Consider the following 25,148-nt stretch of genomic DNA (forward strand, 5'->3'; position numbering starts at 1 on the left):
GCAGTCCACCGGGTCGCGGCGAGACTACAATTCCCAGCGTACACCGCGGCACGAGACTCGTCCAATCGCGGATGGCGTGCTCCGCCCCTCCGGCCGGTCAAAGGTTGCGAGCAGAGAGTGAAGTAAGATGGCGGCGGGTAGGGGGAGAGTCATCTTGAAAACAGTGAAAGATATCAGCGTGCAGTTCTGCCCCTTCGAATCTAACGTGCGCGGCGCTAGGTAGGAAAGGCCTCCAGAATAAAAGCCCACCCTCCACTTGCTTCTGTGGTGATGTTTACGTTATAGCCTTTTTGTCCGTAGTTTTCATCCTAGAAGGTTGATTATTCAGAGCTATAAAGACAAGCAATTGCACAAAAAGTACAGTGCGACACAGGCTGGTATGTCTATATACCCAATAGAAGTAACAAAATACCTGACATTCCTTCACTTCAACCACGTGAAAGCTTGAATGGCCATTGAAGTGTTGGAGCTTTAAGACCAATGACACAGGAAAGTACAAGGAGGAGGTCCTGCCAAGAGAGTATCAGGAGCTAAATTAAAAAGCAGGACCTTGGGGTGGTAATTTCTACTATCCAAATCATGTGCTGTTTGACATAGGGAGAAATAGAGCAAGAAAGTGAATGTGTGGCTGAAAGAATGATGTGGGAAGGAGAGGTTCTAGTTCACAAGACACTAGGACAGGAATGAGCTGTACCACTGGGACAGATTGCACCTGAAGTGGGATGGTACCAAGAACTTATTAGAAAGGATAAATAGGACTTTAAAATAGTAAAGGGGGAGGCTTGAGGTGGATAGAATAGTAAGTAATGTGAAAATAAAAAAAAGGGATGAGAGCAAAGGTCAGAGCACAAAAATATATAAAGGTAACAAATATCAGGGAAGAGAAATGGTTATATAGAAGTAATAAAATGCTAGACAAAAAAGGAGTATTGAAAAATAAGAGCATATTAAATTGTCTGTATAGAAATGTACAGAGTATCAGCAACAAAACAGGGGAAATGGAGGCAAAAATGGAAAGTGAGGAATTAGGTATAATAGGGATAATGGAAACAGGACTGGATTGGCAGTTAAATATTGCAGGCTATAATTCATTTAGAAATGATAGGGAAGGAAGAAGGGGTGGTGCAGTAGCTTTGTTAATCAGAAATAACAATGGCAGTAGCAAGAAAGGACATAACTAAAAGAGGTTATAGTCCAACAGCTTTATTTGAAATCACAAGCTTTCGGAGCTTTGCTCCTTCGTCAGGTGAGTGAAGAGTTGCATAAAGGCACAGCATATATAGTCAGAGAACAGTACCTCCAACCCCGTGAGCCCTTATCTTGTGTAACAACCTTTTATGTGGCACTTTATTGATGCTTTTTGAAAATTCAAATACATGACATCCACATCCTCAAAAAACTTTTAATAGGTTTGTCAAACACGATTTCCCTTTCGTAAAACCATGTTGACTCTGCCTAATCATATTATGATTTTCTAAGTGCCCTGTTACCACTTCCTTAATAATGGATTCCAGCATTTTCCTGACCACTGATGTCAGGCTAACTGGCCTGTAGTTCCCTGTTTTCTCTTTCCCTCCTTTCTTGAATAGCGGGGTCATATTTGCTACCTTCCAATCCACTGGGACCGTTGTAGAATCCAGGGAATTTTGGAAGATCATAACCAATGCATCCACTATCTCTGCAGCCACCTCTTTTAGAACCCTCCGATGTAAGCCATCAGGTCCAGGGGATTTTTTTTTATTTGTTCGCGGGATGTGGGCGGCGCTGGCGAGGCCGGCATTTATTGCCCATCCCTAATTGCCCTCGAGAAGGTGGTGGTGAGCTGCCTTCTTGAACCGCTGCAGTCCGTGTGGTGACGGTTCTCCCACAGTGCTGCTAGGAAGGGAGTTCCAGGATTTTGACCCAGCGACAATGAAGGAACGGCGATATATTTCCAAGTCGGGATGGTGTGTGACTTGGAGGGGAACGTGCAGGTGGTGGTGTTCCCATGTGCCTGCTGCTCTTGTCCTTCTAGGTGGTAGAGGTCGCGGGTTTGGGAGGTGCAGAATACCCAGCCTCTGACCTGCTCTCGTAGCCACAGTATTTATATGGCTGGTCCAGTTAAGTTTCTGGTCAATGGTGACCCCCAGGATGTTTATGGTGGGGGATTCGGCAATGGTAATGCCGTTGAATGTCAGGGGGAGGTGGTTAGACTCTCTCTTGTTGGAGATGGTCATTGCCTGGCACTTATCTGGCATGAATATTACTTGCCACTTATGAGCCCAAGCCTGGATGTTGTCCAGGTCTTGCTGCATGCGGGCTCGGACTGCTTCATTATTTGAGGGGTTGCGAATGGAACTGAACACTGTGCAGTCATCAGCGAACATCCCCATTTCTGACCTTATGATGGAGGGAAGGTCATTGATGAAGCAGCTGAAGATGGTTGGGCCGAGGACACTGCCCTGAGGAACTCCTGCAGCAATGTCCTGGGGCTGAGATGATTGGCCTCCAACAACCACTACCATCTTCCTTTGTGCTCGGTATGACTCCAGCCACTGGAGAGTTTTCCCCCTGATTCCCATTGACTTCAATTTTACTAGGGCTCCTTGGTGCCACACTCGGTCAAATGCTGCCTTGGTGTCAAGGGCAGTCACTCTCACCTCACCTCTGGAATTCAGCTCTTTTGTCCATGTTTGGACCACGGCTGTAATGAGGTCTGGAGCAGAGTGGTCCTGGCGGAACCCAAGCTGAGCATCGGTGAGCAGGTTATTGGTGAGTAAGTGCCGCTTGATAGCACTGTCGACGACATCTTCCATCACTTTGCTGATGATTGAGAGTAGACTAATGGGGCGGTAATTGGCCGGATTGGATTTGTCCAGCTTTTTGTGGACAGGACATACCTGGGCAATTTTCCACATTGTCGGGTAGATGCCAGTGTTGTAGCTGTACTGGACCAGCTTGGCTAGAGGCGCAGCTAGTTCTGGAGCACAAGTCTTCAGCACTACAGCTGGAATGTTGTCGGGGCCCATAGCCTTTGCTGTATCCAGTGCACTCAGACGTTTCTTGATGTCACGTGGAGTGAATCGAATTGGCCGAAGACTGGCTTCCGTGATGGTGGGGATATCGGGAGGAGGCCGAGATGGATCATCCACTCGGCACTTCTGGCTGAAGATGGTTGCAAACGCTTCAGCCTTGTCTTTTGCACTCACGTGCTGGACTCCGCCATCATTGAGAATGGGGATGTTTGCAGAGCCTCCTCCCCTGTTAGTTGTTTAATTGTCCACCACCATTCACGACTGGATGTGGCAGGACTGCAGAGCTTTGATCTGATCCGTTGGTTGTAGAATCGCTTAGCTCTGTCTATAGCATGTTGCTTCCGCTGTTTAGCATGCATGTAGTCCTGAGTTGTAGCTTCACCAGGTTGGCACCTCATTTTTAGGTACGCCTGGTGCTGCTCCTGGCATGCTCTTCTACACTCCTCATTGAACCAGGGTTGATCCCCTGGCTTGTAGGTAATGGTAGAGTGAGGAATATGCCGGGCCATGAGGTTACAGATTGTGGTGGAATACAATTCTGCTGCTGCTGATGGCCCACAGCGCCTCATGGATGCCCAGTTTTGAGCTGCTAGATCTGTTCTGAATCTATCCCACTTAGCACGGTGGTAGTGCCACACAACACGTTGGATGGTGTCCTCAGTGCGAAGACGTGACTTCATCTCCACGAGGACTGTGCGGTGGTCACTCCTACCAATACTGTCATGGACAGATGCATTTGCGACAGGTAGATTGGTGAGGACGAGATCAAGTAAGTTTTTCCCTCATGTTGTTTCGCTCACCACCTGCCGCAGGCCCAGTCTGGCAGCTATGTCCTTCAGGACTCGGCCAGCTCGGTCAGTAGTGGTGCTACCGAGCCACTCTTGGTGATGGACATTGAAGTCCCCCACCCAGAGTACATTTTGTGCCCTTGCTACCCTCAGTGCTTTCTCCAAGTGGTGTTCAATATGGAGGAGGACTGATTCATCAGCTGAGGGAGGGTGGCAGGTGGTAATCAGCCGGAGGTTTCCTTGCCCATGTTTGACCTGATGCCATGAGATTTCATGGGGTCCAGAGTCAATGTTGAGGACTCCCAGGGCCACTCCCTCCTGACTGTATATCACTGTACCGCCACCTCTGGTGGGTCTGTCCTGCCGGTGGGACAGGACATACCCAGGGATGGTGATGGAAGAGTCTGGGACGTTGGCTGAAAGGTATGATTCTGTGAGTATGGCTATGTCAGGCTGTTGCTTGACTAGTCTGTGGGACAGCTCTCCCAATTTTGGCACAAGTCCCCAGATGTTAGTAAGGAGGACCTTGCAGGGTCGACTGGGCTTGGTGTTTTGCAGTTGTTGTGTCCGGTGCCTAGTGGTCCGTCCGGTTTTATTCTTATGACTTTTCGTCGTGAGATTTTACAACTGAGTGGCTTGCTCGGCCATTTCAGAGGGCAATTAAGAATCAACCACATTGCTGTGGGTCTGAAGTCACATATAGCCCAGACCGGGTGAGGACGGCAGGTTTCCTTCCCTAAAGGGCATTAGTGAACCAGATGGGTTTTTACGACAATCCGGTAGTTTCATGGCCATCGTTACTGATACTAGTATTTTAATTCCAGATTTTTATTTAATTGAATTTGAATTAATTAATTGAATTTAAATTCACCAGCTGCCGTGGCGGGATTTGAACTCATGACTCTGGATTTTAGTCCAGGCCTCTGGATTACTGGTCCAGTAACATAACCACTATGCTACCGTACCCTGTTTATCAGCAATTAGTCCCATTAGTTTCTCAAGTACTTTTTCTCTACTGATATTAATTACTTTAAGTTCCTCACTCTCATTAGATCCTTGGTTCCCCACTATTTCTGGTATGTTTTTTGTGTCTTCTGCTTTGAAGACAGCTACAAAATAATTGTTTAACTCATATGCCATTTCCTGATTCCCCATTATAATTTCTCCTGTCTCAGCCTCTAAGGGACTAACCTTTACTTTTGCTATTCTCTTCCTTTTTACAAACTTGTAGAAGCTCTTACAATCCGTTTTTATATTTCTTGCTAGTTTACTTTCATATTCTATTTTCTCTCTCTTAATTTTTTGGCTGTCCTTTGCTGGTTTCTAAAACTCCCCCAATTCTCAAGCTTACTACTCTTGGCAACATTATAGGCCTTTTCTTTTAATCTAATACTATTCTTAACTTCTTTAGTTAGCTATGGGTGGATCACTTTTCCCATGGAGTTTTTATTTCTCAATGGAATGTATATTTGTTGAAAATATTGAAATATTTCATTAAATGTTTGCCATTGCTTTTCAACCATCATACCCTTTAATTTGGTATCCCAATCTACCTTAGCCAACTCACCCTCATACCTATGTAATTGGCTTTATTTAAGTTTAAGACTCTAGTTTCTGACTTAAGTACTTCACTCTCAAACACAATGTGAAATTCATCATATTATGATCACTCTTCCCCAGAAGATCTCTTATTGTGAGATTACTAATTAACCCTGTCTCATTACATAATACAAGATCTCAAATAGCCTGTTCTCTGGTTCCATGACGTATTGCTCCAGGAAACCGTCTCAAATGCATTCCATGAACTCGTCCTCCAAGCTACCTTTGCCAATTTGATTTGCCCAGTCTAAATGAAGATTAAAGCCCCCCATGATTACTTTTTTTTTATTCGTTCATGGGATGTGGGCGTCGCTGGCGAGGCTAGCATTTATTGCCCATCCCTAATTGCCCTTGAGAAGGTGGTGGTGAGCCGCCGCCTTGAACTGCTGCAGTCCGTGTGGTGAAGATTCTCCCACAGTGCTGTTAGGAAGGGAGTTCCAAGATTTTGACCCAGCGACGATGAAGGAACGGCGATATATTTCCAAGTCGGGATGGTGTGTGACTTGGAGGGGAACGTGCAGATGATGTTGTTCCCATGTACCTGCTGCTCTTGTCCTTCTAGGTGGTAGAGGTTGCGGGTTTGGGAGGTGCTGTCGAAGAAGCCTTGGCAAGTTGCTGCAGTGCATCCTGTGGATGGTACACACTGCAACAACTGTGTGCCGGGAGTGAATGTTTAGGGTGGTGGATGGGTGCCAATAAAGCGGGCTGCTTTGTCCTGGATGGTGTCGAGCTTCTTAAGTGTTGTTGGAGCTGTACTCATCCAGGCAAGTGGAGAGTATTCTATCACACTCGTGACTTGTACCTTGTAGATGGTGGAAAGGCTCTGGGGAGTCAGGAGGTGAGTCACTCGCCGCAGAATACCCAGCCTCTGACCTGCTTTTGTAGCCACAGTATTTATATGGCTGGTCCAGTTAAGTTTCTGGTCAGTGGTGACCCCCAGGATGTTGATGGTGGGGGATTCGGCGATGGTAATGCTGTTGAATGTCAAGGGGAGATGGTTACTGCATTACCTTTGTTACAAGCTCCTATTATTTTATGGTTAATACTCTGTCCAACGGTATTGCTACTATTAGGGGGCTGATAAACTACTCCCACCAATGTTTTCTGTCCCTTGTTATTTCTTATTTCCACCCATACTGATTCTATTTCCTGATCTTCTGATCCCAGATTCTTTCTCACCACTGTCCTTATGTCATCCTTTATTATTATGGCTGCACCCCTTCCCTTTCCATTCTGCCTATCTTTTCTAAACGTCATGTACCCTGGAATATTTAGTTCCCAACCTTGGTCACTTTGCAACCTTGTCTCTGTAATGGCTAATAGATCAAACCCATTTATCTCTACTTGTGCAACTAATTCATGTACCTTGTTACGAATGCTCTGTGCACTCAGATAAAGAGCCTTTAATTTTGACTTTTTACCATTTTTTCCTGCTTTGACATTATTTGCTGATGCACTATTATTGGTAAACTCTCTGTCCCTTCCTGCCGCACTCTGCTTATCTTTACCCAGATCACTACACTGCTCTGTTGCCTTGACTTTCCTGATTAGATTTCTAAATTTCCCCTCACCTGACCCCCCCCCCCCCCCCCTTTAGTTTAATGCCCTATCTACAGCCCTAGTTTTTCAATTCACCAGGACGCTGGTCCCAGCCCAGTTTAAGTGGCGCTTGTCCCAATGGAACAGCGCTCTCTTTCCCCAGTACTGGTGCCAGTGCCCCATGAATCGAAACCCCTGTCTCCCACACCACTCTTTGAGCCATGCATTTAGCTCTCTTATCTGTTTGTCCCTGTGCCAATTTGCACATGGCTCAGGTAGTAATCCAGAGATTATTACCTTTGAGGTTCTGCTTATTAATTTAGACCCTAGCTCCTCAAACTGTCTCAGCAGAACCTCATTCTTAGTTCTACCTATGTCGTTGGTTCCTACGTGGACCACGACAACTGAATCCTCCCCCTTATGCTCCAAGTTCTTTTCCAGCCGTGAGGCGAGGTCCTTAACCCTGGCACTGGGCAGGCCATCGGGATGCTCAGTCGCGGCTGCAGAGAACAGTATCCATCCCCCTGACTATCCTATCCCCCACCACTACCACATTCCTTTTTACTTCCCTCACGTGAATGGCTTCCAGTACCATGGTGCTGTGGTCAATTTGTCCATCCTCCCTGCAGCCCTTGTTCTCATCCATACAAGTAGCAAGTACCACGTACCTGTTGGACAAGGTCAAGGGCTGAGGCTCCTCCATCACTACAACCTGGATCCTCATACCTGCCTGACTCGCCGTCACATCCTCCTGTCCCTGATCACTGAATGAATCTAAACTACTACCTAACCTAAGGGGTGTGACTGCCTCCTGGATCAAAGTATCCAAGTAACTCTCCCCCTCGTGACGCATTCATAATGTCTGCAGCTTGGACTCCAGCTCAACAAGTCTGAGCTGAAGTTCCTCGAGCTGCAGATGTGGTTGCCTGGGATCACGTTGCTCTCCACAAACTCCCACATACTGCAGTTATGACATACCACCTGCCCTGCCATCGCTTGTCGAAGCAGAATTTATTTATTTACTTTATTAAAGTTTTTAATCACTCGCTATTTTTGGTTTAATTAACTAATTAATTTATCTAGTTTAAGTTACAGATTTAAGCTCTTAGTCAAACCCCTGCCCTGACTTAGAGAAAAAAACAGTGACACTCACCAAACAATCACCTATCTGCTGTCCTGTGACGTCGCTCTTTCAATTTCTGCCTGTGTGAGTTGACGGCAACTGTGTAAAAACCACGTGCGGCTCTCCTCTGCACTCCTCTCGGCTCTCAGTCCTTCTGCTGACTGCGCTTTTTATCCTACCCACTCCTCTCGGCTCTCGGGCCGTCTGCTGACTACACTGTTTATCCTCTCTGCTCCTCTTGGTCAATCCCTGTCTCTGGCCACTGTCAGGCTGAATCAGACTGTTCACAACCTTGGCGTCCTATTTGACCCTAAGATGAGATTCCAGAACCCCATATCCGCTCCATCACCAAGACCACCTACTTCCACCTCCGTAACAATGCCCGTCTCTGTCCCTGCCTCATCCATGCCTTTGTTACCTCTAGAGTTGACTATTCCAATGCTCGGCTGGCCGGCCGCCCATCTTCCACCCTCCATAAAGTTGAACTCATCCAAATCTCTGCTGCCCATATCCTAACTCGCACCAAGTCCTGTTCACCCATCACCCCTGTCCTCGCTGACGTACATTGGCTTCCAGTCCAGCAAAGCCTCAATTTTAAAATTCTCATCCTTGTTTTCAAAACTCAAAGAAACTAGGGAAGAGATAGCAAAAGCACTAGAATCCATTAAAAAAATTCAATAGAAGAAGGAATAGTGCCTGAGGACTCGTGAACAGCAAATGTAATTCTTGTCATCGAAAGGGAGATAGAAGTAATCCAGGGAACTGTAGACCAGTTAGCTTAACGTCGGTGGTAAGAAAGATACTAGAATCTTTGCTGAAAGATCAGGTAACAAAATATCTAGAGATAGAGAATATAATAAAAAAAAAGCTTGGATTTTTAAAAACTTCACATTTAACAAACTTTATTGAATTCTTTGAAGAAGTAACAGAACGATTGTACAAGAGCCATGCAGTGGATGTGATATACATGGCCCTTCAGAAGGTCTTTGGTAAGGTGCTAAAAAAGAACCTCAGGACAAAGGTCAGAGCTTGAGGAGTCAGGAGCCACTTGGGCAAATGGATAGAAAGATGGCTACAAAACAGAAAATGGTATGAGTTAAGAGAAGTTTTTCGGACTGGCACAAAGTGGGAAATGGTGTCCCGCAACGATTTGTGCTGGGACCTCTGTTGCTCACCATTTTATATAAATAATTTGGACTCAGAAATTGAAGTATGGTGTTAAAATTTGCAGATGATACCAAATTGGAGGGTATAGCTAATAATGTGGAGGACTGCATCAAAGTACAGGAAGACATAAACAGGCTTGCAGTGTGGATGGATCAATAGCAAATGAAATTCAATATAGCAAAGTGTGAGGTGGTTCATTTTGGTAGGAGGAATAAGGGGGCCACCTATTCCTTGGAAGGTTAAAAAACCAAATGGAGCAAAGAGATCTGGGAATACAGATCCATAAGTCGCTAAAAGTAGCAACACAAGCTCATAAGGCCATAAGAGTGCAAACAAGATACTGGGGTTCATTTCTGAAGGAGAAGAATACAAAAGCAGAGAGGTAATGTTACATTTATGTAGAACTTTGGTTAGACCACCCTTGGAGTACTGTGTGTAGTTCTGGTCTCCATACTACAAAAAGGATATTGAAGCACTGGAGAAAGTGCAGAAAAGATTTACAAGGATGTTGCCAGAATTAAGAGGATGCAGCTATCCAGAAAGATTGAGCAGGGTGGGGCTCTTTTATTCTGGAAAAGACAAGATCAAGAGGAGACCAAATAGAGGCCTTTAAAATTATGACTATGTTCGATAGCGTGGATGTGGAAAAACTGTTCCACTTGTGGGTAAGCCCAGAACAAGGGTTCATAAATATAAGATGGCCACTAACAGATGAAATAGAGAATTTAGAAGGAATTTCTTTACACAGAGTGGTGAGAATGTGGAGCTTGCTGTCACATGGAGTGGTTGAAGACCATAAGACCATAGGATATAGGAACAGGAGTAGGCCATTCGGCCCCTCAAGCCTGCTCCGCCATTCAATGAGATCATGGCTGATCTGATTTTTACCTCAACTCCACTTTTCCGCCTTTTCCCCATATCCTTTGACTCCCTTGCTGATCAAAAATTTGTCTAACTCAGCCTTGAATGTATTCAATGACTCCGCCTCCGCAGCTTTTTGGGGTAAAGAATTCCAAAAATTCACGACCCTCTGGGAGAAGAAATTCCTCCTCATTTCCGTTTTAAACGGGCGACCTCTTATTGTGAGACTATGCCCCCTAGTTTTAGATTGCCCCATGAGGGGTAACATCCTCTCAGCATCTACCCTATCGAGTCCCCTCAGAATCTTGTATGTTTAAACAGATAACATTGATAACATTTAAGGGAAAGATTGGAGCATACATGAGGGAGAAGAGAATAGAAGGATATGGGTGCAGAGTGGAAAGAGGTAACTAGAGTGGGAGGAGATTCATGTGGTGTATAAACACCGGCATAGAGCAGTTGGGCCGAACGGCCCGTTTCTGTGCTATAGATTTTATGTAAGATTTATTTGTGGGCAGTGGTCCAGGAGCACTCCTCAGAGGAAAAAAACACTTATTACAGTTGCCAGTATTCTGCAGACTATTAATGAGCAGTACATTTTATTAAAAATCTAAGAACATTAATTGCATTATTATGGTGCATCACCTGTGGATTACTTATGCAGTGTAGTCACTATTACATATACAAACACAACAGCAATATCCCACAGATTAAATATATGACCAGTTAATCTGTTTCTGGTTAAGGGAGAATGTAGTGCCATGGGATCTTTAATGTCCATGTAAACAGGAAGATAGGGCCTTGGTTTAACATCTCATCTGAAAGATGGTACCTCTGACAATGCAACTTCTTCAGGCATTCTGTGATTGCTGCCAGAGATTTGAAATTTGTGGGATTTGCATTATTTCATGTCACATTCTAGCCTCTTTGAAGTATACTATTAAAGGAGTCTGTTGGGGTTGTGGATTTTGACAATTTAGTACTTGGTAAAGTTGGCAACCCTAAATCGGTCATCATATTTCATATAAGCTGCAATTAGTTTATTATGTGTATGTATGCAACTTAAATGTGTGTGTTTAGGAGTCCAGTAATTTGAATTCAAGTAAAACTGTGTGTTTTGTTAACTGTTAAAGAAGTATTTGAGACCATTTGGCATGTCTCATAAATGTGACATCTGTACATGTATTACTATAACCACATCTCACAAGAATACAAGATTGGCAAAAGTAGTTTGGAGGACGAGTTCATGGAATGCATCTGAGACAATTTTCTAGAACAATATGTGGAGGAACCAACTAGGGGACAGGCTATTTTAGATCTAGTATTGTGTAATGAGACAGGATTAATTAGTAATCTTATAATAAAAGATCATCTGGGGAGGGGTGATCATAATATGATAGAATTTCACATAGAGTTTGAGAGTGATGTAGGTAAGTCCGAAACTAGGGGCTTAAATTTAAACAAGGCCAATTATGTAGGTATGAGGGGTGAGTTGGCTTAGGTAGATTGGGAAATTAGATTAAAAGATATGACAGTAGATAAGCAATGGCGAATATTTAAAGAAATAATTCATAATGCCCAACGAATATACATATCATTGAGGAATAAAAACTCCACAGGAAAAGTGATCCAACCGTGGCTAACTAGAGAAGTTAAGGATAATATTAGATTAAAAGAGGCTTACAATGTTGCCAAAAAGTGTAGTAAGCCTGAGGATTGGGAGGGTTTTAAAAATCAGCAAAGGATAACCAAGAAACTGATAGAGGGAAAAAATAGAATACGAGAGTAAACTAGCAAGAAATATAAAAACAGATTTTTAAGAGCTTCTACAAGTATATAAAAAGAAAGAGATTAGCGAAAGTAAACGTGGGTCCCTTAGAGGCAGAGACAGGAGAACTTATAATGGGGAATAAGGAATTTTTTTGAAGGCATAACTAGCAAGGGGGAACCAGTGGATGGTAGTACCTTTGGATTTTCAAAAAGCATTCGATAAGATGCCCAGTAAAAGGTTGTTACACAAGATAAGGGGGCTCATGGGGTTGGGGGCAATATATTAGCATGGATAGAAGATTGGTTAATGGACAGAAAACAGAGAGTGGGAATAAACAGGTAATTTTCAAGTTGGCAGGTTGTAACTAGTGGGGTGCTGCAAGGATCAGAGCTTGGGGCTCAGCTATTTACAATCTATATTAATGACTTAGATGAAGGGACCAAGTGTAATGTATCCAAGTTTGCTGATGATACAAAGCTAGGTGGGAAAGTAAGCTGTGAGGAGGACACAGTGAGTCTGCAAAAGGATATAGACAGGTTAAATGAGTGGGCAAGAAGGTGGCAGATGGAGTATAATGTGAGGTTATTCAGTTTGGTAGGAAGAATAGAAAAACAGAATGTTTTTTAAATGTTGAGAAACTATTAAATGTTAGTGCTCAGAGGGATTTGGATGTCCTTATACACGAAACACAGAAAGTTAACATGCAGGTACAGCAAGCAGTTCGGATGGCAAATGGTATGTTGGCCTTTATTGCAAGGGGGTTGAAGTACAAGAGTAAGGAAGTCTTGCTGCATCTGTACAGGGCATTGGTGAGATCACACCTGGAGTACTGTGTGCAGTTTTGGCCTCCTTATCTAAGGAAGGATATACTTGCCTTCGAGGCGGTGCAACGAAGGTTCACTAGATTGATTCCTGGGATGAGAGGGTTGTCCTTTGAGGAAAGATTGAGTAGAATGGGTCAATGCTGTCTGGAGTTTAGAAGAACTAGAGGTGACCCCATTGAAACATATAAGATTCTAAGAGGGCTTGACAGGGTAAATGCTGAGAGGATGTTTCCCATGGCTGAAGAATCTAGAACTAGGGGACATAGTATCAGGATAAGAGGTCAGACATTTAGGACTGAGATGAAGAGGAATTTCTTCACTCAGAGAGTCGTGAGTATTTGGAATTCTCTATTTCAGAGGGCTGCGAATGCTCAGTTGTTGAGTATATTCAGGACTGAGATCGATAGATTTTTGGACTCTAAGGCAATCTTATTGAATGGCGGAGTAGGCTCGAGGGGCTGTGATGCCTACTTTTGCTCCTATTTCTTTTATTCTTATGTTCTTATTAGTGAAAAACATGAAAGAACTGTTTCTAGTTTAGTATTTTGGCAAAGTTTGTATTCTTTTACATTTCATTTCCAACTTGTTTTGTAGAGAATTTCTTGCTGCAGTAGGAACAGAAAAGGCACGCTCAACAAACTCCAACTGTCGGATTGTAGCCGATGTAAAGCATGATGAGACGGATCCTGTTATAGCTGTCACGTTCAGTAAGTTTTGCTCCCTTTTTTTCTAGCCCATTAAAGGTGAAGGTATCCAAAATGGTAAAATGAAACCGCCACTCCTTTCCCTAGAGGCTTGTATTGTACACAAAGTAAGCAAATAAATGTTCATAACGGTCACAGCTTCACTAAAGGTAAACCTGTTCTTTTGGTATTTACCTGATCATGGGTAACTTTGTTTGGACATGCAGTTTTAGGTGTTAATGTGCAGCTTTCAAAGAGACACTGTATTTTTCATCCAACCTTTGTTTCACTATCTGGGCACTGATGTCCTTTATATCATTTTCATATAACTGATCGTCAGTCTGAGCTGCTGACTAATGTCTGTTGTTGACCATAAATTGCTTTTTCTGGTTTATGGTCATTCTCTAATTATATTTTTGAGCCATATAGACCAGTTTAAAGTTGGACTGCTCTAGGTGAAGTCTGGAAGTTTTTACATGGATTGACAGTACTTGATTAAATGCATTTACACAGAACTGAGCAATTTTTTCCATTTTATATTAAATAATTGTGTTTATTTGGGAACTAGTACAGAAAGTATTGCTAGAGGTGAATTTTTTGTGAAATAATTCAGAAGAGATTGTTTTGTGGAGATAGTTACTGATCAATAGATTTAAAAATAAAAATTGACAACCACCTTCTTTAACTTCAGTAGATTGGTTGATCAATGTAGTTGAAATAGGCTGAATATAAACCAACAAACTGGTTTATTTTTAATGAAATACATGAATAAACAGAACACAGTTTTTCAGTGAGGTACATCTATTTCCTACTACTCTCATGTCATGTAAAAAAACAAAATATGTGACTGTCACTTTCTAGACAGAATGCACTTACAAACTTGCTGTCCTTGGAGTAGCTGGTGCCTAACTTTCTCTGTTTTAGGCCATCCAAGTTCATATTGAAGCCTGGAATCTCAGTCACTCTGACTGACCATAGAACAAGATACCTCTGTGCTTTACAGCCCTCTGAGAACTCTTTGTTCCTCCCAACTCTGGCCTCTTACCAATCCCCCACTTCCTTTGCCCCACTATTGGCGGCCATGCCTTTATCCGTCTAGGTCTTAAGCTCTGTAATTCCCTCCCTAAACCTCTATGCCTCTCCACCTCTCGTCCTTTAAGATCCTCCATAAAACATAACCAATCTTTTTGTCTCCCCTCCTTCTTTGACTCGGTGTCAATTTTTGACTGATTATGCTTGTGTGAAGCGCCAACCTCAGTCGTGCTGCTTTGGAAAGTGTGGTGCAGAGGCCAAATATCTGTTTGCAAGAGAGGATTAATTGGATAAGGAGCGTCCATTGACCCACACTCGAACGTCTCCTGGTGGCCAATCAACAATAGCATTAGTTTGACAGGAAGCTGTCTGCACACTCCCACCAACTCAACCATACCATGTCTGAGGGGAATTAGTGAGGAGAGAAAACTAGGGGTGAGGAAAAGAGTGTGCGTAGAACAAAAAAAGTGCAATGGTGATGCAGCTTACTGTGTCAGAGTAGAATGTATGTTTGTGCCAATAATCTGGACCTGGTTTAGAATATTCTATTTTATATAATTTTATCAATCTGTTCTTTAAACATTTGTTTATATGAACTGTACTTTTATTAGTCTGATTCATATCACTTTCCTATCGGTAAGGAATTGATTTGAAATGTTGCCTTGATTTGAATAACATAATTCTTAAATGCACCAAGAGGAGCAATACTGACTGCATTTTCAACAGTAACATGAGCAGTCAGCCACAGTTATACAGCTCACTTGCATTGTTATTGAGTTGAGTAAAAAGAAGTACTGTGGGTGCATGCTCACGTACTTGTATGAAGACCTTATTAATGGTGAAATTGGCCTTTCATGGAGAAATTCCTAATGATTGAAAAGAACTGACAGGACAAGCTGACTCCTTAGTCAGTAGAAACCAAATGGCAGTATAATAGCTTACCCTTTCTCCTTGAATTTCTTAAACGGTTTTAAAATTGTATTTCTGCATTTACAACATTAACTTGCATTTATATAGCTCCTTTAACAAAGAAAAAAAATGTCCCAAGGTTCTTCGCAGAGACACAAGGGGGAAAAATGGATATCAATCCAAAGAAGGAAAGATTAACAGGGGTGTCAAAAAGTTTGGTTTTAAAGAGGGTCTTGAGAGAGGCAAAGGGATTTTGGGGCGGGAATTCCAGAGCATGAGGCCTAGCCAACTGAAGGTACAGCCTAGTGGTAGAGCGAAGGGAGGGAGGAATTCACAAGACAATAGTGTCAGAGGGTCAGAGAGGTTGAATGGGCAGGTTATAGGGTTGGAGGAGGGTAGATTAATAGGGAGAGGTGAGACCATGGATAGGGACACAGATGAGAATTTTAAATTTGAGGTGTTGAAAGACTAGGAAGCAATGTAGGTTGGCAAGTACAGGGGTGATGAGCAAGCAGGACTCGATGCAGGATAGGGCAGCAGAGTTTTGGATAAACTGAAGTTTTTGGAGGGTGGATGACAGAAGGCCAGACAGAAGAATGTTGGAGTAATCGAGCCTGGAGGTGACTAAGGAATGGATGAGTGTTTCAATAGCAGATGGTTTGAGGTAGGGGCGGAAGCAGGCGATGTTATGGAGGCAGAAACGGGCAGTCTTTGTGATGGGGAGGATATGGGGCTGGAAGCTAAGCTCAACATTGAACAGGATGGAAAAGTTTTGAACAGTCTGGTTCAGCCTGAGACGTGGCTGGGAAGGAAATGGAGTCGGTGTGAGTGTACCGAGTTTGTTAGTCTTCCTAACACTTAGCTTTAATTGTTAAGCACAAGTAGTTGGCTTTATCTTTCAAATTTCTGGTAAAAGTTGCATTGCACTTTGCCATCACTAAAACACAAAGATCATGTCAGGTTGGTAACAACTCTCTGAAGAATATCTTTCATGACCCAGGGAGTCCTCGATTTGCCTCAAGCCTGTATAGAGGTGCAGTAAGAAAGCAACTAAAAAGCATAGGGTGACAATTAGTTTATAAGTCTTCATTCTTTTTTGAAGTTGAGCTGGATAAAAAGGAAGATTAAAAGGGTAACTTCACAATTAATCATAACCGTCAATTGAAAATAATTTCTGAAGGCACCAAAACCTCTCCGAATCCTGACAAGCAATTTGCACTACTTTAGGACAAAGAAAAACTGCAAGAATCTTGTTTGCAAGACCTCTGATGGGACTATTGCAAAGGCCGTAGACTATAAATATAGGCAGATGATAGCCTGCTGATCTACATTAATTATTTCTATCACCTGGGTGGACTTGACATCCACTGCCCTTTGTTATGCAGTACGACTAACTGAATCCTATATAACACATGTCTACCAAAACAGTCAAATGAGTTTGTCTTGCCAAGGAGTGCTTACAGGCTATAAATAGGGACAGACTTTTCCTACTGGGAGTTGCAGACCACTTTAGGTTTACTTTTCCCCCATAGAAAGAAGCTCAGCCACCCCTCCCAGAAACTAGCCCATTTTAACATTGTCACAACATTAGCAAGCTGAAAATTCCTACTAAAACAAATTATATAATGCAGAGTTCTTGTGGTTTGAAATGGGGCGGATGGGTCTTTCACATAGCTATGTACTTTTAGTTTCTGTGCTGTTAACATTATGTATTTGTTGTCTGTTTGCACCCTTTCCTTTGTAATTGTTGGTCCTTTCAATGGTGTCACTTGTACTCACACGTCCAAATACCGAAAGGCAAAAATAAATAATCCTGTGACATGATAGACGTTAGAATCTGAGTACAAGCACTGACACTTTGTTAGCCAATCTCAATTGTGTTCCAGGGCTGGGAAGGGAGCAAAAATTGATGAGGATACCTCTTCATGGCAACTGTCAGTAATCCCTGTTAGAATACGTGAATATGGATGCTGGCTGAGGACAGGATTAGGCTCGACTATGATGTTGAATAGACTATCAACCTTCACTCTACATACTTCCAGATGAAGAGTAGAACAGCAAAACAGAATGAGCCACCATCTTCAAAAGAGGGGTAAGGAGGAGAATATGGAGAAGGAAAAAAAGGTTCTAGCGAGTGAAAGTTCAAAGCATGAAACTGTCCTTGATCGATCATAACTTTCTCAGAGAAGCCACAAAGGATAGTTGGTGTGAGAAGTGAAACTTCCATGTTGTAATAAAGAGACAGCAGAAGTTGGGGGGGGGGGTGCATTATAGGGGCAGAGTACTCCCCTGCACTGACAGTCCTCAACTTGATCAGTACAATGTACACCCCTCTCCAAAGAGTGGTCCAGGATTACATATGGCCTTTGAGAGATTTTGCACAGGTTAGGGTGAAGAACCAAGATACGACTGAGGTGTTAAGTGGATACTTCACATCTGTGTGAAGTGGCGACAGATTAAGGTGCTACCAAAATTAAGTCCTTGGCTGTTAACACAGAAATAGTCCTGGCTAGGAACAAAGCTCTTAAAGCAGATTGGGCTGTTAGCCTCGATGGCATTCATCCTAGAGTACTGAAAGAAATGGCGGCTGTATTATGCAAGCTATTGGCTCATATATTTAACAGTTCTTTGAGGTCTGGGATTGTTCTCATGAGTTGGAGACGGGACCCATCTGGTGACAATATTTGCAATGGGGTGTAAGTCAGAATGTGGGAATCATAAGTCAGTTAGTTTAGATCAGCTTCGTAACCCTCTACACTGCCTCCAGCACTTGAATGTTTCTTGTTCTTAGTGATCAGAACTGGATGCAGTATTCAAGGTTCTGTCTGACCAGAGCATTCTAAAGTTTGATCACTACCCTTATATTTTTGCAGTGCAGTTTATTAGCCTTTTGGCTTTTTTGATTGCTGCTGTGCATTGATTGGACATATCTAGTATTAAATATACCAAGATTCCTAAATCTCTGACACTGATGTTTTAAAAATACATGAACAAAATAAGTTTTACTGTTGGTTATTCAAAAAAAAATCTTTTGTTTCACTTAAGTTTAATTAAAATTTTTAGTTACTTTTGTAAATTGGCAGGAAAATACAAATCTGATTGCCTTATTCTACCAATACTAATTGGCCTTTTTCTCAAGAATGTGTACGGTAATTGTATTTTTTTTGGTTAATCTATGCGCATAAGGCAACAAAGAAAGAAAGAAAATTTAGAAAATAAGTTTTTCAAATGAGGTTCCTTGTCTAAAGGGTCTGTGAGGGGATCCCCGAGGTCACAGATTTGTGTATTTTTTTATTGTTAATAATAAAACAATGTTTCCTGCAATGATTGCAATGTCTTCTGGGACCAAAGAACCCTGGAATGTGTCCATACTTGCAACAGTCCCTGTAGGTGTCAATATTTCCAGCGACTTCCTCATACAGAAAAGTTTATGAAGCCATTGATTTCAAGAACATTCGACATGCTTTCCAAAGTGTATTTTTTTTAAAAATTGGGATTCTGGTTGCTTCTATTATCAAATATATAAAAATTCTGCAAATTTGATTTATTTAATTTGCAACTAAAGGAACCAATTGAGATTACTGTATATACTTGCGTATAAGATTAGAAATTTAGGTTATTGTTTGGAGATTGAAAGTCGAGAGGATCATTGTTATGGTGGATTATACTGCACATCACTTAAAGGAGTTCGCTCTCATGTCTATTCTGAACTCAACAGTATTTCTTACCACTCTCAGGCTCCTACTCATAGTCTGCACTCCCTTTTTCTGTTCAGCAGTTGAACATCATGGAGCATTAAGCATGCATTACAACTAAATTTCCTATTCTCCGGGGAGCAGTGGTGACTGGGATATCTTGTTTGCAGGTGATAGTTTTTTGGCTAGAAAGTGGGAGGTGTTAGACATTGCTTTTTCTATATGATTATATGTGGCATCTCACTCATAGCACACAGCCATTTTAATGCCACTTGCCACACCCTGCATCTACACAGTGGCTGCTTTAAATTGAATATTGTTGGCACTAGTGTTATAAAATATTGCAAATACGTGAAAATAGTTTTACAACTCTGTGACAATTTATTTTTATTCAGGATATGCTACCATCTATTTCCTAGCGTTTTCTCCTCTGATGGTTTCTTCTAGGCTATACACTCCTGTAGCTGAGAGGAAAAGGCAGGCAGCTTCCACTCCTGTCACATGCAATACTATTCTTAACTGACCATTAAGTAGGTGTGCAAGAGTGTACCAGTGAAAATTTCACTTGGTTCTTGATGGAATACTTGTTCCGGTTTAAAATACTATTTGAAGAATTTACCTCGCCTCACTGATTGGTAGGTGGCAGAGAAAACACATCTGTTATTCTGTGCAATCAAAAGCCATGCAGAATTTCATGCCCTGACCCATACCAGAACTCATTCTCTTCAACATTAGTGAGATGAGCACTTAGTTCTCTCCAAGTCTGTGACTGAAGTAGCATGACAGGGGATACTAGCACTTTAACCAGGCTTCCATGTTTGTACTTCAATATCAACCCAAAAAATCTGCACAAAATATTAATGATGAAGTTTCATTTACCAATTCTTTTGCCTTTGGAATTCTCACTCAGACTGATTTGTTACCTGTAGCTCTATATATCTGTATGCGATAGTTCAGATTCAAAGTTATTGATCACTTGCTGAAACTGTTCAATTGATTTTGGAAAATCTCTGACTTGGTATCTCAGTAAATTTTCTCCAAGTCTTTGTGTGTCAGTGGCTAATGAGACCAAATTTGAGAGACAGTAAACTTTGTATGCCAGTTATAATCAGAATATAGGAACAGGAGTAGGCTATTGAGCCCCTCGAGCCTGTTCCAGTATTCAGTTAGATCATGGCTGATCTGTACTCCAACTCCATTGGTTCCCTATCCCTTAATACCCTTGCCTAACAAAAATCTATCAATCTCAGTTTTGAAATTTTAAATTGACCTAGCCTCAACAGCTTTTTGAGGGGGGAAAGAGTTCCAGATTTCCACTACCCTTTGTATGAACAAGTGCTTTCTGACATCACCTCTTGCCCCCTTGTTCTGAACTCTCCCACCAGAGGAAATAGTTTCTCTCTATGTACCCTATCATAGAAAGTTACACCACAGAAGGAGCTCATTTGGCTCATCGTGTCTGTGCCGGCTGAAAAAGAGCTATCCAGCCTAGTTCCATTTTCTAGCCCTTGGTCCATAGCCTTGTAGGTTGTGGCACTTCAAGTGCACATCCAAATATGTTTTAAATGTGTTGAGGGTTTCGGCCTCTACCACCCTTTCAGGCAGTGAGATCCAGACCCTCACCACCCTGTGGGTGAAAAAATTTCTCCTAAGCTCCCCTCTAATCCTTCTACCAATTACTTTAAATCTATGCTCCCTGGTTATTGACCTCCCTGCTACGGGAAATAGGTCAGCCCTATCCACTCTATCTAGGCCCCTCATAATTTTATACACCTCAGTTATATCACCCCTCAACCTCCTCTTCCAATGAAAACAACCCCAGCCTATCCAATCTTTCCTCCTAGCTAAAATTCACCAGTCCTGGCGACATCCTCGTAAATCTCCTCTGTACCCTCTCCAGTGCAACACATCTTTCCTGTAATGTAGTGACCAGAACTGTACGCAGTACTCTAGCTGTGGCCTAACTAGTGTTTTATACAGTTCTAGCATAACCTCCCTGCTCTTATATTCTGTGCCTCGGCTAATAAAGGAAAGTATTCCATATGCCTTTTTAACCATCTTATCTACCTGTCCTGCTACCTTCATGGATCTGTGGACATGCACTCCAAGGTCCCTCTGCTCCTCTACGCCTCTCAGTATCCTCCCATTTATTGTGTATTCTCTTGCCTTGTTTGCCCTCCCCTAATGCATTACCTCTCACTTCTTCGGATTGAATTCCATTTGCCACTTTTCTGCCCACCTGACCAGTCCATTGCTATCTTCCTGCAGTCTACAGCTTTCCTCCTCACTATCAACCACACGGCCAATTTTTGTATCATCTGCAAACTACTTAATCATGCTCCCTACATTTAGGTCTAAATCATTAATATATACGACAAAAAGCAAGGGGCCTAGTACTGAGCCCTGCGGAACCCCACTGGAAACAGCCTTCCAGTCACAAATGTGCTACCTTCATCAACCCTTCTTATTTCCGCCTCAAAAAATTCAATCAAGTTAGTCAGATATGACTTTCCCTTAACAAATCCATGCTGACTGTCCTTGATTAATCCTCCTTTAATCATCTTAAACACCTCAATTAGATCACCCTTAATCTTGTATATTCAAGGGAATACAAGCCTAGTCTAAATAACCTGTCCAGATAATTTAACCCTTTTAGCCCCGGATTCTGGTGAATCTGCGCTGCAACCCCTCCAAGGCCAATATATATAACCTTCCTGAGGTGCGGTGCCCAGAACTGAATGGGGTCTAACCAGAGCTCTGTCTAGCTGTAACATAACTTCCACCCCTTTGTATTCCAGTCCCCTTGAGATAAAGGCCAACATTCCATTAGCCTTTTTAATTATTTGTTGTACACGTCCACTAGCTTTTAGTGATTTTTTTACTTGGACTTCTAAATCTCTCTGCTGATCGACAGTTCCTAGCTTCTCGGAACTAGGATAAGAAATCTATCTTTCTTAGGTCCAAAGTGGATGACCTCACACTTTCCCACATTGGGCAAAACTGTGGCAGATGGAGTTCACTCACTTAATCTCCCTATCAATGTCCCTTTGCAACTTTCTGCTCCCATCTAGTCTATTTACTGTGCCACCCAACTTAGTGTCATCAGCAAACTTAGATATACGGCTCTCTATTCCTTCATTCAAGTCATTTATAAATATAGTGAAAAGCTGCGGCCCCAGTACGGATCCCTGGGGGACACCACATTCTGCTAATTTAAGTACATACCCATTATCCATGCTCTCTGTCCTCTACCTCCTAACCAGTTCTCTGTCCAAGCCAACAGGTTGCCTCCAATTCCATGCACTCTCGTTTTTGTTAACAGTCTCTTATGTGAAACCTTGTCGAATGCCTTTTGGAAGTCCATATAAATAACATCCATAGACACTCCCTTATCTACCACATTAGTTATCGCCTCAAAAAATTCAACTAGGTTCATTAGACATGACTTACCCTTTACCTATCCATCCAATATACCACAATGTCATGGGATTTAAGAGGAACAGAACTTCAAAAGTAAATGTGCATTATTCATGAATTTTGTGTTCCACTTTACAGCATATATCATTCACTAATGTACTGTGAGATAAGCAGTTTACTGCATTGGATAGATCAACACAAGTTGTAATTTGGTGACGTATAAAATTATTTGCTTTTTTTCCATTGGTTAAAAACATAATTTGTGAAAAATTAAACTACCAGATTGCATTTAATGAAGCGAGTTAGGTGAATACTCAGTTGTCATGAAAAAATATTGGCCTCAAATCATCACAATTTGGCTTGTTTATTTTAGGGTAGAGTTACTATGTCCATTTAACTTTTTTTTAAAAGTGTGTTTTTTCCCTCTACAGATGATGGAGAAAGATTGGTAATGAAAGCAGCAAACTTGACAACCAGGGAGATGCTGTCATTTTTCAATGAGAGATGCTTTGCAAAGGACCCTCAGGCAAAAGAGATGGCTTCAAAAAAGAGCCAATAATGTTGCACGTTCCTGTTATGTATTCATGTGCATGCACACAATTCACGGCTGCTCAAGCGCTCGATGGCATTTGACTATTTTAGTTTAAAAACAGCAAATGGCATTTTTACAGAGGATGGAACTGTCCAACTTGTTAAAGCTCCTTATCAGTTCATCATTCAACTGAATTCTCAGTCATAATTTTAACAGTTGTTTCCTTCAGTGCTATGACCAATAAGAGGATTCACCAGTAATATAGTTAATTGCAGTGTCTCAGCAACTACTATCAATATACTTGATTGTGAATAATAACTTATTGCTGTGTTAGCACACTGTACCATTCAATGAAAAGTCCAGTCTAGGTAAGAATATTGTATTACGTTACTGACCAGTATTTTTTTATTAATAAATTTGACTTATGACACTCTTGTGACGAGATCAATGATTCTGAAATAAAGATGAGGACAACAGAAACGTATCCGCAGTGAAATGATTCACCTTCAGATTTAAAAAAAAACTTGGTGGGAGATAGAAGCTATAATTTTTTTAATGAAATACTAGCATTTTTTCTAGACCTGGGGCATTTTTTCCCATGAATAAAATTGACAACGCCTGCTTTACATGTTTTGCTATTGCTAACTTTTTGAAGACTGCAGAGCTAGTATTTGCATGTTTCCCAAAGCAAGATGGACATGAGAATTTCCCTCATGTATTACTGTAAATTGAATTCTACTCATTCTGTATGTTATATAAAACCTACAAAAAAATTATTCTAACTAATTTATTATTCTAACTATTATATTTCTACAGCTGTAGGTATATGAAAATCTAGTCGTCATATAGAGTAGAGTCCTTTGATTATCTACAAGCAAAAAAAGTAAATACTCACCATTGTTATTTAAAATACTTTCATCTGAAACTGGATCACTTGCAGAGCAGGCTATGAATCTTATCCATATAAAGCATCATTATTCTAAAATGTTCCTATAAACCCACCACATTTGCATTAGATTGAATCGAACTAAAAACATTCATGGCAGAATTATTCCATCAACATTCTGCCTGTTTAATGTATTGCATTTCCTGTTAAGTCAGTTTGGTTTGACAATTTTAAAACCATGTTTTTCTAGCATTTCTCTTTTCAATATAATGGTTCTATTCCCAGTAAATAGGAGTGAAATTTCAGAACTAAGGATGTGCAAGGTGTTTACGATGTTGGTCCATATTGTTTTTAGGTCTTTAAGCCCTCGTGTCTTGGATCATTCTCAGGGTGAGTCCCCTCCCTTAAACCTTCAGAAGTGTTTAACTCTGCTTTGATATGTATGTAAAGTTTTGGTAATGCACCCAGATAAATGGAACAGCATGCTCTGATTAGCAGTTGTTGTTAGGTACTGGACTGCTTTATACCTCCGTAAGGTTTCACGTCAGACTTTGAAAGTGGTATGGGCATTACAACAGACCTCTTTGAAGTTTAAAATATGAAGTGAATATATATAACAATGATGTCTAACTGATGTAAGAATGAAAAGCAAAGAAGTTATGTTAAGCTTGTATAGAACCTTGGTTAGACCGTACTTGGAGTATTGCGTACAGTTCTGGTCTCCATATTATAGAAAGGTGTAGAGGCATTGGAGAGGTTGGAAAAAAGATTCACAAGGATGATACCAAAACTGAGAGGATATTCTTATCAGGAAGGGCAGAACAGGCTGGGGCTCTTTTCTCTAGAAAAGAGAAGGCTGAGGGGTGACATGATAGAGGTCTTTAAGATAATGAAAGAGTTTGATAGGGTAGACATAGAGAAGATGTTTCCACTTGTGGGGGAGTCCAAAACTAGAGATCATGAATATAAAATAGTTGTTAATAAATCCAATAGGGAATTCAGGAGAAACTTCTTTACCCAAAGTGTGGTAAGAACGTGCTACCACAAGGAGTAGTTGAGGCAAATAGCATAGAAGCATTTAAAGGGGAAGGTAGTTAAGCACGAGGGAGAAAGGAATAGAAGGGTATGCTGATAGGGTCAGATGAAGTAGGGTGGGGGCTCGTGTGGAGCATAAACGCCGGCATAGACCAGTTGGGCCGAATGGCCTGTTTCTGTGCTGTAGTTTCGATGTACCTCGATGATCTAACAGTTATGTAGTTACAGTAGGAAGTCTTATCTAACTCCTCTAGTAGACAAAGTATTTAAACA

At 41.7% G+C, this 25,148-nt stretch overlaps 1 protein-coding gene across 1 annotated transcript; it reads left to right on the forward strand.

Annotated features, from left to right (window-relative positions):
* Positions 1-97: 97 nt before the first annotated feature.
* Positions 98-23,434, forward strand: mrpl53 (mitochondrial ribosomal protein L53). The gene is made up of 3 exons (XM_067976131.1): positions 98-219; positions 13,281-13,393; positions 22,854-23,434. The coding sequence occupies exons 1-3, from the start codon at positions 128-130 to the stop codon at positions 22,979-22,981; spliced, it is 333 nt and encodes a 110-aa protein (XP_067832232.1). The 5' UTR covers positions 98-127; the 3' UTR covers positions 22,982-23,434.
* The last annotated feature ends 1,714 nt before the right edge of the window (positions 23,435-25,148 follow it).

Source organism: Heptranchias perlo, chromosome 3, assembly GCF_035084215.1.
Source record: "Heptranchias perlo isolate sHepPer1 chromosome 3, sHepPer1.hap1, whole genome shotgun sequence".
Classification (NCBI taxonomy): domain Eukaryota; kingdom Metazoa; phylum Chordata; class Chondrichthyes; order Hexanchiformes; family Hexanchidae; genus Heptranchias; species Heptranchias perlo.